Source organism: Myotis daubentonii, chromosome 21 (assembly GCF_963259705.1).
Source record: "Myotis daubentonii chromosome 21, mMyoDau2.1, whole genome shotgun sequence".
NCBI classification, from domain to species: Eukaryota; Metazoa; Chordata; class Mammalia; order Chiroptera; family Vespertilionidae; genus Myotis; species Myotis daubentonii.
This window is the reverse complement of record NC_081860.1, coordinates 15,843,014-15,858,701: the sequence shown is the minus strand read 5'-3', so window position 1 is coordinate 15,858,701 and position 15,688 is coordinate 15,843,014. Positions and strand designations below refer to the sequence as shown.

At 57.7% G+C, this 15,688-nt stretch overlaps 1 protein-coding gene across 5 annotated transcripts in view; it reads left to right on the top strand.

Annotated features, from left to right (window-relative positions):
* Window positions 1-15,688, top strand: part of NTRK3 (neurotrophic receptor tyrosine kinase 3) — a 213,838-nt gene that overhangs the window by 26,979 nt on the left and 171,171 nt on the right. For all 5 annotated transcript variants that reach the window (XM_059678133.1, XM_059678129.1, XM_059678130.1 and 2 more), the window contains exons 3-4: window positions 7,290-7,364; window positions 8,009-8,080. In XM_059678133.1, coding sequence (XP_059534116.1) covers window positions 7,290-7,364; window positions 8,009-8,080 — 147 coding nt within the window. The remainder of the gene's footprint in view (window positions 1-7,289; window positions 7,365-8,008; window positions 8,081-15,688) is intronic.

Here is a 15,688-nt window from a genome sequence, read left to right as displayed (position 1 = left end):
CCGTCCCACCCGTTCCTCCTTCGGGCTCCCGCACGTTCGTGTCATGCACTCAGTCGAGCATTGAGAAAGCCGTGTGCGGGGCCGTATATTGTTAGCTTTATCTTACACAGTTGACGTGACTGAATTACAGTAAATGGTTCACGATCCATGTTATATAGCTGATTGGAAAGAAAAACACAAAGCCACTCATTTGGAGAACGTTGCGGTCTCTTGCAGAAACAGAATATGTTTTCCACAGCGCGATGTGCACTCTTTCATACCAGGAGCCGTGTTACGGATGCCTTTCTGGATTTAATCTTTATCTCCACAAACGACATCATCTGTTTCCCTTTTCACCTCAGCTGCCAGGATACCCACGGCTCAGTTCAGAGCCTGATGTGGGGATTAGTTCCTCTAGGATTCCTAGGAACAGATACTCCTTTGCTCCATTTTAAGAAGAGCCTGCTCATTTACATACTTACATGTATGTTCTCCCAAATCCTTTAAACATGGGTGGAAGCCTGGGGTATAGACCCCTCATGTTGAAAATAGGTATTCAAACAGTGAGTGTTCATAGCAGCGCCGTTTAAAATAGCCAGTGGTGGAAGCGACCCAGATGTTCAGCAGCTGTCGGATGGTTAAACAGCATGCGGTATATCTACAATGGGATAGTACTCAGCCACACGAAGAACGACTTTCTGACACATGCTACAACATGGGTGAGCCTCAAGCACATTGTGCCGGGTGAAGTAAGGCAGACACAGCACATACGTGTGATTCTGTTTACATGAAATGTCCAGATTGGGTAAATCCACAGGGAAAGAAAGATTCGCTGAGGGGGTGACTGCTCAGTGGTTTCTTTTTGGGGCGAGGAGAATGTTTTGGAGGTAGATAGAAGCCGTGCTAAATGCCACTAAATGGTACACTTTCAAGGTTAATTTGAAAGCGATGTGGATTTTATCTCAATAAGAGAAAACATTGCATTGAAATAACAAAAGTGAGTGGGATGTACAAACGGCCTGGGCTGTCTCATGGACTTGATTGCGATGAACTTAGAGGGATTTCTGGGTCTGGGTCTGATCCTGGGTGTTGGCAAGTCCTTACAGCGACGGCTGTCTGTCCGCGCAGCTCCCGCTCCCGCTGGGCAGTGCCCGCTGCCAGCTCCCTCCGCCACCGGCTGTGACCCTGAGCTTCAGGCCTCCGCCACCTCCGCCTTCCATCCCTCTGGCCCCTGGCTTCCCGCTGTTGCTAATCTCTGGGTTGCAGTGTGGCTCCGCTTGGTTTTTCAGCAATTCCCACAGAGCTCTGGTTTGCCCAGCAGTTTCCTCGGTCACGTTTAGTGTGTGGGCTCCATTTTCCTGATTGGACGCTGGTACCTCGTCCTGGCTGCTCCCGGGGGGCCTCCCGAAGGGCACCCGCCAGTGACAGGTAACATGCCTTCAGATTGGCCTGTTCTCTGCGCACACACCTTTCTCATGTCCGCAACAGGCAGCCGACCCGCCATTCAGGAGCCCAGGCCCTGGCCCCGCACATCCCCCTGTGACCAGTCACAGGACAGAGTAGGGGTCCCGGAAGGCCCGCAGGGTCTCACCCGGCCCCTGCCTGAGCGCTTTCCCACTCGCCACCTGCATGCTGCTTCCGACGGGACCAGGAGGGCTAGCCTCTGTCTTTACGTCTTGGCTTTGGGCCTTGGAGGTTCCGTCTCTCACCTTCGTGCTGAGACCAGGCCCGTGGGACAGGAGGGCCGGGCGGTTGGTAGCCACGCTGAGACAGGGATGCTCATTGGGCGGGACCCTCCGCTCAGGAGGAGCGTGTGCACAGTGCATGCTGAGGAGGGGGCCGCACCAGGGGCAGAGGTGGCCCTGGAGGACTTCTAGGGACAGGTTGGGGCCCGGCTGGCCACACCTTGACAGTGACCATGAATGAGTCGCTTGGCATAAAAGGGCACCTTTAGCCTTAACTCCCCCAAACAGCGTGCAGAGGAGGCCGCGAGCGCCGATTGTTGTCGGAAGCACTGACTCACTCTGGGTCTCTGCAGCGCTGACATCTCTGAGGGACCCACCTTGCTCCCTGCAGCCTCCCAGCCCTGCCCGCCGCCTTCCTCCTCCGTGCTGGGGCGTCGCTCTTCTCTGTGGCTTCGTCATGTCCCGCTCGCTGTGCAGGGAGCGCCAGGCGCCACCGATGCGATCTTGTCTCTCTGATAGTCACCTTGACGAATCGCTCTGACACCCTCAGGTTCCAAGGATAATTAGTCCTGCAAAGTCAAGGGCTGCCCGCCCCCACCCCCCGTGACCTGGAATGACCCTCCGACAGTGACAATGGCCTTGGAGCGACTTTCCCGCATTAACTAGAGGCAGAGTCGCAGTGAGGAAATCTACCCGTTTAATAGGGGAAAATATTGCCTCTGTAAGGCTTTACGCCACGCACTTGAGCTTAATGCTCACTTACCAGCTCGCCCCTGGAACTTCCATGTTGAGTGAATTACGTGCTCCAGGCGGGTAGTGATTAAAGAAGTGATAAGTGCTTTATAATTCAGTAAAGGGTGGCCTGGCCATTTCATATTTTCCTCAGGAAATTGGCCACCCGAAGGCCAGCACTCTGGGGACCCGGGGCCAGCTGAGCTTAGGCACGGAGCTTGGCTCCCTTTCAGGCCAGCTGCTCGGCCTGGACCGGACTCCTCGTGCCCAGACCGTCTCCTCTGAGGCCGCAGGGGAGAAGGGTCTCGCCTGCCTCAGGCTGCTTCTGCTCCTCATCAAAGCTCTCTCTCTCCTGCTTCAAAGGCTGCGACACCTAGTAGGGCTGGAGGCTTTACGATCCACGTGGTTCGGGCCTCATCACTCCAACCCCACAAGCGCGGCCTTTTTTAAAAGTTGATGTCAGAGAGAGGAAGGGAGGGAGAGAGAGAGAGAAACATCAATGATGACAGAGAATCATTGATCGGCTGCCTCCTGCCCACCCTCCACTGGGGATGGAGTCCACAACCCGGGTATGGCCCTGACTGGGAATCGAACCCTCACCTCCTGGTTCATGGGTTGATGCTCAGCCACCTCCCTACTCCTGACACTGGAGCTCTGGCCCATGGGCCTTGCAAGGCCTCTGGGGTCCTCCCCGCCCGCCCCCCCCCCCACCTGTTGCTGGGCTCTGCAGTGACTCCCTGATTGGATGTTGAATGGTGTGCCCAGGGCCACACCCCTTCTCTGATACCAAGTTCAAGGTGTCATTGGGGCCTGGTCAGGGCTCTGGGCTGCTCAGGTGGACCGGGGGAAGACCATGCAGGCCTAGAGCGTGGCGCGTACTTAACCCAGGGCAGCTGCTCGTATCGGAGATGAGTGAGAGGTGGACAAGACAGATACGCCCCGGTCGCCATGCATCATCGTTCCAGTGCAGACACTGACGACAAACACGGAATCGAATAATCCAATCAGGCAATTACAGATGGTTAGTCAGGGCTGTGAAGGACAGAAACAGGGGCTTGTGCCAGAGCGCAGCTGGAGGGGGGCTCCCATGGGGTGGTCGTGCAGGCTTCTCTGAGAAGGTGACCTTTGAGTGAGATGGGAGGGATGACAAGAGCTGGGAAGGTGTTTCGTGGACGTTCAGGTTGGGAGCAAGTATGTATACATTTTTGTTAATCCTCCCCTGAGGGTATTTTTCCATAGATTTTTAGAGAGAGTAGAAGGGAGGAGGAGAGACAGAGAGACATAGATGTGAGAGAGACACATCGATTGGTTGCCTCCTGCACATGCCCTGACCAGGGCCGGGATCAAGCTTACAACTGAGGTACGTGCCCTTGACCAGAATCGAACCCGGACCCTTCAGTCTGCAGGCCATTGCTCTAACCACTGAACAGCTGGCCAGGGCAAGCCTGGTCTGTTTCAAGAGTAGGACACAGGCCAGTGTGGCCAGGCCCAGAAACCAGGGGAAGGTACTGGCAGAAGGGCCGAGCCGGACAGCCTGACTCCCCAGTGCGCTGGCCAATCCCAGAGGAATTGCCGCCCTGGAAGTTAGGCCTTCTGTCTGAGAGGGATCTGAGCGCTGTGCCCTGACCTGGTCCCTGGGGGAGACGGGGCCTCAGCCCCACAGGGCACTGGGCTTGCACACACCTCCCCTGCTCCTGGCACGTGCACTGGACTTGATGAGGACGCCGCGCAGATGCTGCCGGCTCCCATCTGTCCGCTGCACGACCTGATGTTCCTTTCTGCGGCCCCGGGGGTCCCGGATGAGGACGGGCTCGTGTGGTCCTGGCGTGCAGGTGCTGGTGGAGCTGTGGCTCACGCGTGGGCATGCTGGGGCCGTCCACCCAGGGAGGCTCTGGGCATCTCAGCGCGGGAGCGCGGGTGACTGGGCTGGTGCGGTCCGACGTGGCGTCCCCGGCTGCCTTGGTGCCCGCGCTCCGCGGGGCTGTTGCTCGGGACAGTTTGTTTACAACTAAACATATCAGATAATTGAAAGCTAATGCTGCTGTCTGGATCACTAGACATAATATGCCTGGATAGCAGATCAATGTCCTCATCGCCCACAAGGCTTCCAAGTCAGATGCACGGCATGTTCTGTGTGCGTGCGTGCGTGCGCTCTCCGTGGGTGACTGGTCATTTGGGAAGTGGAATTCCAGGCTGCTTTCCCCAGGCACCCACTCCGTCCTGTCCAGGCCTCCATCCCAGAGCAGGATTCAGGGGAGGAGGGGCTGGGCACCTCAGCTCTGATGGGAACAAACAGCCTGGAAAGAAGGGACATCTGTCTGCGGCCTTGTTCCCCAAAGCTCAGTGCTGTGTGTTGGGCGGGCAGAAGCTCATGTACAAAGCCATGTGCGGAGCGCCAGTTCCCACTGCCTCCTGCCAGGGCGCAGCTCCAGGGCCGGCCCGGGGGCAGCGTGTTAGCGGTGCCACCAGGGCGTGGGGGTGAGGACGCTCCCTCCCAGAAGACATTACTTCTCTGGCACCTCAATCAGAAAGGGGGTGCGAAGTGAGGGCAGACCTACCTACGTGTGTGTGTGTGGGGGGGGTGTATGCGTTTGTGAGAATCTCCTCATATCCCCTTACACCCCTGTTCAGCTCCTCCTCATTCTCATGGAACACAGAATTCCAGCCAGAGTATCGGAACCAGCTGTTCGCTGCGCTGGTACTGTGCACCGACCCTGGAGGGAGGGCGCGGGCACCGCCTCCACCAGTCCTCACAGCGTCTGGGTTTCCCAGGAGGACACTGAGGACAGGAGGGGCTGGAGCCGCTGGCCCAGCGGCTTCTCAGTTCAGAGCTGGGGTCTCGTCCAGGTCAGCCTGCCCCCTGGGTGCCCACTCCTCACCTCTGTGCTCCCAGGGGCTGCAGAGCAGACTGGTTGAGGCACCTTGCAAGGGGGAGGGGCCCTCCAGCAGGTGTTCAAGGGGGTGATGGCCCACAACCTGATGGCAGAGAAAGAGCCAGAACTCCACTGAGCACGGATGCAGGGAGCATTCGCTTCAGGAATCAGCTCAGGGTGGGGCCGTCTTGGGTGGGGCACACATTCGGGGGACACTGTGTCACAGTTCAGCAAACTAGTTAGGTTGGTTATGGTCACCCAGGATCATCATGAAAATGACGCCCAACCAGCATGGTTGAGTGTATGAACCAGGAGGTCACGGTTCGATTCCCGGTCAGGGCACATGCCCGGCTTGCGGGCTCGATCCCCAGGAGGGGGTGTGCAGGAGGCAGCCGATCAATGATTCTCTCTCCCTCTCCCTTCCTCTCTGAAATCAATAAAAAAATATATATAAAAAAGAAAATGTACATATGCTACCTTCTGCCCGTCCCGCTTAAGAAGTCAAGGAGGTATACAATGCATTTTAGGGTCGAGAAAGAAACACCAGCAGGAGGCTGAGCACACACAGGCTTTGCACTGAAGGTTAGTTGTCTGGAAAGTCTGGTTACCAGGCAGCTCATGCACAGCAGTGAGACGCGATGGAGGTCGCCGCGACCTGACGGGGGAGGAGGGGCCGAGGTGGAGGGGAGGGACGCTGGGCCTGCCGCCGCGGAGGAAGGGCTTTTCTGTCCCTCCCGAGTCCCCAGGGGACCGGGGACATTCTGTGAGGTGAGGGTGCTGGGCCCTTCCCTGGGCCTTCCCAGCAGCCTCAGGCCCCTGGTGCTTCTACGCGTAGGACTCAGCCCTCGGCGTTGTGAACAACTGAAACATATCCACATGACATGTTTTTAATTAAAATATGGGTCACACAGTCTGTGCCATCTAATTTTTCTGTGCGTGGAGGTTGCCAATTCATTTCCATGTTGGCTCGGGACAAACCGGAGGTAGGAAACTTTGGCACGGAAGCACGCTGCAGTTTATTCTCTCACGAGGGGACGGCGTATTTTCTGTGGACGTGGCCACTAGTACCTCCCTGTGCCCTGGCCCATCCCCCAGGGCTGTGAAGGGTCCCGTGTGGTGTGGGCGTATCTGCCCCAGACCTGGGTGCTGTTCGTGCGACTCAGGGGGCGTGGCCTCCTTTTGGACAGTTTTCCTCTTCCTTCTGGAGGGACGGTGCACACGAGTGGTCCCCTGGCTCCCCGTCCGGAGCTGGGCTCCGTGAATGGATGGATGGATGGATGGATGGATGGACGGACGCGCAGCCGCGGGAACGCTGCGATCCGCTTGTGGTTTACGTGAGCCGATGGCCCGGCGGGTACGGGGACGGGGCTGGCACAGGTCCTCCTCCTCCGGGCCTTCCTTTTCATCAGACATGGAGCTGGTCCCCACCCTGCTGGCACCAGGTCAAGTCAGCGGCCGGTGGCTGCAAGCTTCCAAGAGAAGCCTTTGGCCTTGGACTCGAACACCGAGCTGGCCACCTGGTCCACGGCCCCAGCAGATGCCCGTGTGTCTGGCTGCTCAGCAGGGGCCCCGAGAGAATGTGCTACGCTGCGGCTCCCGCATGCCGTGTCACCGCGGCCCCGAAACGCTTCCCGCGGCCCCGGCCGCTGCCCGCAGCCTTCCTGGCTCTGGCTGCACGTGGCGGCAGATGGCAGGGCCACGGGTGGTGGGCAGGGAGGCGACGTCTGGGGAAGGTGGCTGCCACTTCTCGGGCCTGGGTGTCCTGCGGGGAGCTGTCACCTCCCTGCACTTCGGGGCCACTGATGGGAACGTCGCATCCAAGGAGGGTGTGTGGGCATTGACTCTGCCTGGGCTCCTGGGGCATCTGAGATCGTCAATATCCAAACCCCTGAAAACTGTCTGGCAGGGGTGGCCCCGCCCGTGAGGGACCCACTTGGGATTTGCACCCAGGTCTCTCTGGCTTCGAGCCAGTGCCTGTCCGTGGCCCCTCAGCTGACCTGACCCCACTTTTCCTCCCCAGACACATAGAGAACTGGCGCGGCCTGCACACGCTCAACGCCGTGGACATGGAGCTCTACACGGGCCTGCAGAAGCTGTGAGTGTGCGCCAGGCCCCGGGATGTTGGGTGGGGGGGGGAGGGAGGCTGCCCGTCTGCCTCCTGGGCCGGGTGAGGGCACAGCAAGGCCCCTGTCTGCACTTCTGGGGGTTCCTCTGTTAGTGGAAGGGGCACCGCCCACTCAGAGAACTCGGGGGCTTGAAAGGGCGGCCCCTCACGCTCCCACATTGCACTGGGCCTGCAGGACATCTCACCTGTGGCTCAGGTGTCAAGGCAGGACCCTCTGCGGGGCTAACGGGCCCCCCGGAGCATGAAGTTCCCCGACCTTCTCCTCGGGACTTCAGTGCTGGCGGCTGGGGGGACTCGGGGTGGGGAGGAGGCCCCAAGGGGGAGCCCCGTTCTCAGGCACCTGCCAGTCGGTGGAGGACAGCTGCCAGCACTGCCCACCCACATCCCGAGCCATCCCCCAGGTCCCGTGGGGTGTGAGCCCAGATAGGCCTCACTTGACACCCCCCGTTGGGTATCATCGGTGCCCCGTGGTGCCCAGTGGTTCTGATGATGAAGAGAGTTCACTTCAGTGGGGCAGTTGCAGGTCCAGGCCTGGCCTGGCCTCCTGTCGCCCTCAGCCCGCAGCGGGTGTCCCTCTGTCCCCTGAGCTCTGCTGACCCTCTCTCCCCCTCCAGGACCATCAAGAACTCAGGACTCCGGAGCATCCAGCCCAGAGCCTTTGCCAAGAACCCCCACCTGCGCTACATGTGAGTAGAGCGGGGTCCTGGCCCCTCGAGCCCCTGCGGTGGGACGCGCCTGCGGTGCATGCTTTGCAGCAGGAGGCGTGGCCACGGCCAGAGGGGGCCTGGGGCCAGATGTTCCGGGTGTTTATTTTATAGGGGATCTGAGGTTCCATGCGGAACATGCCAGGGGACGCGCTTCTGACCTCTGACAAGTATCCCTTTTCATACTGAGCCACACAAAGGCCACAGAGCTGGTGCCTGCAGCGTGCCCGGTGGGGACAGAGCCTGCAGCACGCCCAGTGGGGACAGAGCCTGCAGCACGCCCAGTGGGACAGTGCCTGCAGCACGCCCAGTGGGGACAGTGCAGGTGCAGGTAGGGACCACGTGTCCCTTCTAAGGGAGCCACTAAGCTCCCAGCTGATGGCTGCGCCTGGAGGCGGGACTTCCTGCTGGTTGTGGAGGCGGGGCTTCTTGCTGACAGATGTGCTGATTTTTATTTTATTTTCCCAAGAAGAGCTGGAGGTCTAGTAAAACCTCTCAGTTTAACCCCTGGCAACTAAAATTAAAATCACCCCCCCCCCCCATGGGCCACCCACGTCTGCGGTGGGCAGATGCCATGTGGGCGCCAGGGTCATCGCAGGAGATGGGGCAGTGGCTGGCTGCTCATGCCCTCAGGCCTTCTAACATCGTGTCACCTGCGCTCTCAGGGGAGTTGGGAGAGCTTTGGGGCCTGCCACGTTCCCAGGGGCCACAGAAGAGGGAGCCGGGCTGCACCTGGGTGACGACGGGTGCTTCTGAAGTCGGTTGTACCGGACGCCTTTGACTTACCCTGAGGTCCCAGACAGTGACCCACTGTTTCTTTAGGGATGATCTGCCCTCTGCTGGGTGGCAAGTGACAGGCTGGTGGGCTTAGTGAGGTCCCCAGCTCTGGGGTCAGGGTGTCTGCTGTTAATTGTGTTAAAAAGGCTGGCATCAGAAGAGAGGAGGGGAAGGCTCACATTGGGTAGGACTTCACTGGGTGCCAGGACTTGCTGGTGCTTTTGCAAAGTCAGCGTCACTCCTCTCGGGAACTGAGGGTCGGGTTCTGCTGTGCCCATTTCAGAGATGAGAACGTCGGGGCTTGGAAGTCATCACTGGCTTCCCTCAAGGTTGAATAGCTGTTAGTGGAACAGCCAGGACTTGGCCTCTAGGCATGTTTTGTCTCTCTCTCTAGTTTTCATAGTAAGAAGTCTTCTTGTGAGGAGAGAGAGAGCGAGAGAGAGAGAGAGAGAGAGAGAGAGAGAGAGAGAGAGGAGATTTCCCAGGGGATTTGGCGCCAGCCGTCCTCAGACAGCTCTGTTGAGACAGCGGGTTTCCTTTCTTTCCTATTCAGGTCAAACGCTGTAGCCACAGTCGCATTGCAGCCCGAATATCTCTATTATAGGAGGTTTCTGAGCATTAGCCTCTGGCCCACTTACTTCCAAGAATATGTAACGTAAGAGTCCAGCAGCCAGAATAATTCTCGCATCCCTCGGCGTTGTGGTGCCAGATCTCCCTCGTGTTCAGGTTCTTGTTCCCCCCGAAGAAGCTCTGGGTGCCTTGTTAGCCGTTTCTCTCTGTCCTGGGCAAGCGTGACCTTGATCTTCAGCTGTGGGCATGTGACGGGTGAGGAGGGGAGGGTGTCCTGATTTCGGCACCATTAAGTCAGCGACACTGGGTGGAGGGAGGGAAGGGGCTGGAGTGCCAGCCTTTTCGGGACATGAAGGCGACAGTTTCCCCTCAGGTTCCCGGGATGGAGACACAGCGAGACTGATTGATTGTGTGTTGTAAATCACTCAACTCTTTTCTCCTTGAAATACCCCCAGCCTGGGCCCCAGGACAGTGTACAGTGGCTACGTCAGTAGGCGTTTGCGTCCCCCTGCCCCTTGCCTCTGAGAGGGATTGTCCCCCGGCGCACTGGTCCCCTCACGGCTTCCCCTCGCGCCCTCATCTGCTCCGTGTGGAGGACACAGCCATCGAACTCTGTGCAGCTCCCAGGCAGGAGCGTGGGCTCTGAGCTGGAAAGGCCCGGGTTCAAATCCTGCATCTTCCGCGTCCTGCTGCGCGACCGTGGGAAGCTGCTGACGGTCATGAGTCTGAGGGGATTGTTCTACCCTCAACCGGGACGGCCATTAGGAAGCGCTGACGACAGTGATGACCTCGTGGCCGCTCTGATTTCATAGATGAAGCTGGAAGGGGCTCAGAGCCAGCCCCCCAAGGGCATATCGCGTCCCTGCCCCCACCCCGCCCTTTAGACTCCTAGTAAACTTCCCTCCTGACAGCGAAAATGTCAGGCTCAAGGTGGCCCAAACAAGCCTCGATTCAAGTCCTCACTGCAGCCTGTGTTCCCTCAGGGTTTCTTGTTAACCCTTTACCTGCCCCCCTCCCACTGTGTAATTCATCCGTCCCTGAGAGATGCTGCGCCCATCTCTCCCCTTGCCCGCCCTGCTGCCGTCTCGGTTTGCGTCGGCGTCCTCTCTGCTGGCCCCATGGTGACGCCCCCCGGGGGCTTTCTTCCCTCCACTTTCGTCCCTTCCATTCATCCTGGCACAGTTGCCAGAGCGACATTTAAATACATAAGTTCAGTCGTGCCTCTCTGCCGCGTACAGCCCTCTAACTGTGTCCTGCTTTCCTCACGATGGAAGCCACGCCCTCCGCATGGCCACAGGAGGCAGCTGACGTGCCTGGTTCCCCTCCTGCCTCCGCCCCTGGCTCCCAGCTGGGCCGGGGCCCTCTCTCAGCCCCTCAGCCCCTTGCAGGTGGTTGGCGCCTTCTCATCCTTCACTCTGATGCCACCTTCTGAGCAAGACCCTCTGCCCACCCAGTCTTCGTGGCGCTTCTCCTTCCGCTCCTGTCGCTCTCCATCACCTCGTGTGGCTTCATCGCTCCCCCAGGCCTTTTTCCTGTGGACTGGCTGCCAGCATCTCGCAGTCACTTAATTGTTCGCACTCTGTCCCCCCGGGAGGAGGTAACTCCCATAGAGCAGACCCATGTGATGGCCACCGCTCTAGCTCCGGCGCCCAAAAAGACGCCCGGCTCAGGGCGCGCAGTCCAGAGCGATTGGCTGAGTGTATGGGGACTCTAGTCTAAGGTGGCCAGGATGGATGTCCGGGGTGGAGAGCTATTCTGACCAAGATCTCACGGGTAAGAGCGGGGCCGGGTCTCAAACTCGGGTCTCAGCACTGTTTTTTTTTTTTTTAAATCCTCATTTAAGGATATGTTTTCATTGATTGTTTATAGAGAGAAAAAGGGGGAGAAAGAGAGAGAGAAACATTGATGTAAAAAAGAGAAATGGGTCAGTTGCCTCCCGTATACACACACCCTGACTGGGACTCGAACCCGTTACCTTTGATGTACGCGATGCTCCAGCCAACGGAGCCGCCCAGCCAGGGCGGTGCTGTCTGTTGGACATTCCTTCCACCATGTCACCCTCGTGACTTCTCTTGGGCCCTGTCTAGCCAAGCTCCTCAGACTTCCGGGGAGGGCAGGAAGGCGCAGTCCGGTTTGAATGAAAGGATGTATTGGCAAGTATCCTGTGCCCAGCATTGACATACAGCGCTGGTGCGATAGCACGACAAATGGGACAGTCATGTGGCAGCATCACTCTGCTGAAATGTCACATGAGAATGTGCAGCGGTGGCCACTGATCTCCCGGAGCCTTCTGCTCGCATCGCTCCACCTGCTTGTCAGACCCGGTTGGTGCCCGCGCTGTGGCCTCTGACGACACCCATCAGCCACTGTGCTGGCTTGGCTGGGTCGTTAAGAGCGTGTGCTCTGGAACACGCTGCCCGAGTTTAAATTCTGGCTCTACCACCTCCCTGTGCATCCTGGGTGACTTACTTGACGTGTCTGCATATCTGAGCCTTGATGTTCTCCTTTGGAAAGTGGGATAATCTGGTCGTCAGCCGGGTTAAGTAGCTGATGCCATGAGGCGTTGAGAAGAATGCCTGGCCCACAGCAAGAGCCCGATGTGTGTTAGTTGTTGTTGCTGTTTTGTTATTTTTTTTTTTAAAAAAATACTTTTTATTGATGTCAGAGAGGAAGGGAGAGGGAGAGAGAGACAGAAACATCCATGATGAGGGAGAATCATGGATCGGCTGCCGCCCTCACGCCCCCTACTAGGGATGGAGCCTGCAATCCGGGCATGTGCCCTGACCGGGAATGGAACCCTGACCTCCGGGTTCATGGGTCGACGCTCACCTAGCGAGCCACACCGGCCAGGCATGGCCTGAACGTTACAGTTTGGTTATGCTCTTGTCAGCCTTGCCTTCCAGAAACTCGGTCTAATGCCGAGTAAGCAGCGTGGCCCCGGCTGCGTCTCCTGGCCGTGGAGGTGGAGGTAGACACGTGCCGTATTTTCCAGCTTCGTTTATGCTCAGTCGGTTTTCTGTTCTCCCCCCCCTGCCCTGAGGCTTCATCGCTTCCCATTTGTCCACACCCTCTTCTCATTGTTCTTGTTAGGGACAGTCTAGAAAGCCAGATCAGTCCCCGGCTATTTTGGATCATCATTCATGTCCGTCCCTCTCCGTTCCTTAGCAGGCTGGCAGCCTCCGTCTCCCCCTTGTTCCTTCCTGATGGATTATGTCTCTCTCATTCCCCACTTAACCCCTGTGCCTCTTGGGGCTGCTGGCCTTGGTCCTGAGGTACCACCCCGTCACCATGTTCTGGGTTGGAGGACAGAGGTGATTACAGTGTGACAGGTACCATGAGAGGACACCTGGTCCTCTTGTCCGTTCCCACAGCTGGTGCACCCAGCTGTGCCCCAGGGGGCAGGCGGCTCATCCCCACCCCCAGGCGGCCGTGAGGCTGCCGCTCTGAGTGACAGCTGTCCATCTTCAATCAGCAGCCGATGCCCAGGCCCTCATGGGCGGTGCTCGCACAGAAAAGAAAACAAATTAAGGCCTTGTAATTATGCAGTCGGGCTTGTTCTTAAATACAGCTTAAGCGGCCGGGCTCCGTTTGGAATATTAATAATCGCATTCCCAGCCCGGATCCCCAGCAGTGCTCTGTCTTCCCTCTCTTCCCTCCCTCCCTCCGCTCTTCCTCCTGGTCCCCTGTCCCTCTCCTGGTGTAGTCTGCTCAGACCTCAGGTGAACGCTCGCTGTGACCGGACTTACTTTTCGGAGATCGTCAGTGGCAGTTGTCACGCGGTTTCATGCTCTGGGGCTGTGCTAGGATGTTCTTGCCCTGCCCCTCCCCTGACTTGGTTGAGCACTGAGAGAGAGGCACAGTGTTGAACTCGAGGTCACAAGTACTGGAGTCAGGCAGGCAGCCCCTTTCCCAGCGGGATGGCTGGCAACTGTGAGACCTGGGTCACGGCGTCCCACCTCTGAGCTGGGTCTCTCCTGTGGCGAGAACACCACCTCCCTCTGAGGCCTGTTTAGGTCTTGGCTGAGATACAACATGTGAAGGCCCGGCACACGGCGGGCTCTTTACGCAGATGTGGTCTGGTCCCTTCTGTAGTGCGGGGCCACATCAGAATTTTAGGGAGTTTCTTTTTTTTTTTTTTAAAAATACATTTTTATTGAGGAAGGAGAGAGAGAGAAACATCAATGATGAGACAGAGTCATGCATCAGCTGCCTCCTGCACGCCCCCTACTGGGGATGGAGCATGCAACCCAGGCCTGTGCCCTGACTGGGAATCGAACCGTGACCTCCTGGTTCATAGATCAACCCTCAGGTACTTGCCACGCCTGCCAGGTGAGGGAGTTCCTTATTCTTGTGGTCCTGAGGTCCTCTTTCACTGATGTGCCCAGGACATGCCGGGCACCTGTTAGGCCCCCTGAGCACCTCTGAGATGAGTGCATGTGTCTCTTTGGACATAGGATGGCGTGGTCACCGTGAGGTGTGCAGCTGTGGGAGTCCACTGACCTTTCCCTCTTATGACTAACGACCAGCGCCCTGGGGATTCAGCACCATGGCCAGAGCTCGGGGAGCGCCCTGGGCAGGTGGGCTGTGAACAGCTCCCTGGATAGAGGTGCCCACGCTCTGGCCTCCCCTTACCTTCTCTCCAGCGTCACTGGCACTGCTGGCGGCTGCCCTATGTCCTTCAGTGCAGGGGGCATGCTAGACGAGCTGAGGACAGCGGCGGACAGGGGCCTGCTTTCTGCCTGCCCGCCCGGTGGGAGCCAGGTACAGCAGGGAGAGGATGTGAGAAAGGCCTGCTCCTCCAGCCCTCTCCTCCCAGGCCCGGTGCACAGGGAGTGAGGGCTGTGGTTTATGACCTCGGTCGCCCCGGATGGGGACTGTGTGGGCCACGGGGCTGGGAAGGGACCTGCTGGAGCGACGTTCTTTCTTCCAGGCAGAGATCTCAGGGTCTGCCGTCCAGGGCTCGCTCTGCCCATCGCTCTACCCGTTCTGCTCCTGCTGTCCCTCTGCCCATAGCCAGTGGCTTTGTCACGTGCTTTCTCGCAGGAATAGTCAGAGGGGGACAAACTGGGAGGGGCACCGCAGCCCTGGTGGGTTGTTCTCCACGCCACTGTGCCTCCTTCCTTCCCGGAAAGCTTCCCCCTGCGTGTGCAGAGTCCCAGCCGGATTTCCGGACACCTGGCCTGTGTGTGTTGCATGTGCGTGTGCATGTGTGTGCACCCATAGTAGTGAGCTAAGCGTGTGGATTCTGGAATCAGACACAGTGATTCAGGCCCTATTTTACCATTACCAGCTTCATGACCTTGAACTAGTTGCCTGACCTCTAAGCCTCAGAGTCTTTATCTTTAAAATGAGAACAAATCATAACAAGAACATGAACCATAAAAGGTTGTTGGGGAAATTCAGGGGCCTAATACCTTTAAAGCATATAGTGATTAGTTCCTAACAGGCCCTCGAAAGTGATATTTCCCAGAAAATTACTTCTGTATCCCAATTTTCTTCACACGATCGTCATTACTAATTCTGAAAAAAGTTCCCATAGCAGGCGAAAATGATTAGCAAGTTAATTAATTGTTTGCACTTGTATTCAAAGCTCCAGGTTTTAAATTACGTTGAGGTCAGCCACGGTCATGCTGGTAGAAGAAAGAACTGGTCGAGGTTGGCACCATGTTCCATGCAAGGCGTGTGAAATTCATACCACTGGGTGACACTTACCTGCACGCTTTCATGGAGCAGTGCTTGCGGTCAGGGTGCAAACCATGCCTCCTCTCTGTGACTAGGACTGTGAGCAGAGACCCGGCCACAGAACCTCGTGGGCACAGTCACCTGCGAGTGCCAGCCTTGCCAGGCCCAAACACCCACGTGCTCTTTCCTTTCATTTCCCAGAGTCTCCATTCTAAGGGTTTTGTCTCGTCCGGCCGGCGTGGCTCAGTGGTTGAGCATCGACCTATGAACCAGGAGATCACGGTTCGATTCCTGGTCAGGGCACATGGTAGGGATTGTGGGCTCGAACCCCAGTAGAGGACGAGCAGGAGGCAGCCGGTCCATGATTCTCTCTCATCACGATGCCTCTCTCGCTCTCTCCCTCTCCCTTTCTGAAATCATTAAAAATATATTTATAAAAGGGTGCTGTCTCTATAGACAAATGGCCTCTCACCCCCAGTTTACCTCCATCCTCAGCCGCAGAAGAATCTACGTGGAACCAAGTGGGGTGGGGGTCGGCTCTGGGTCCCACATATTCAACAC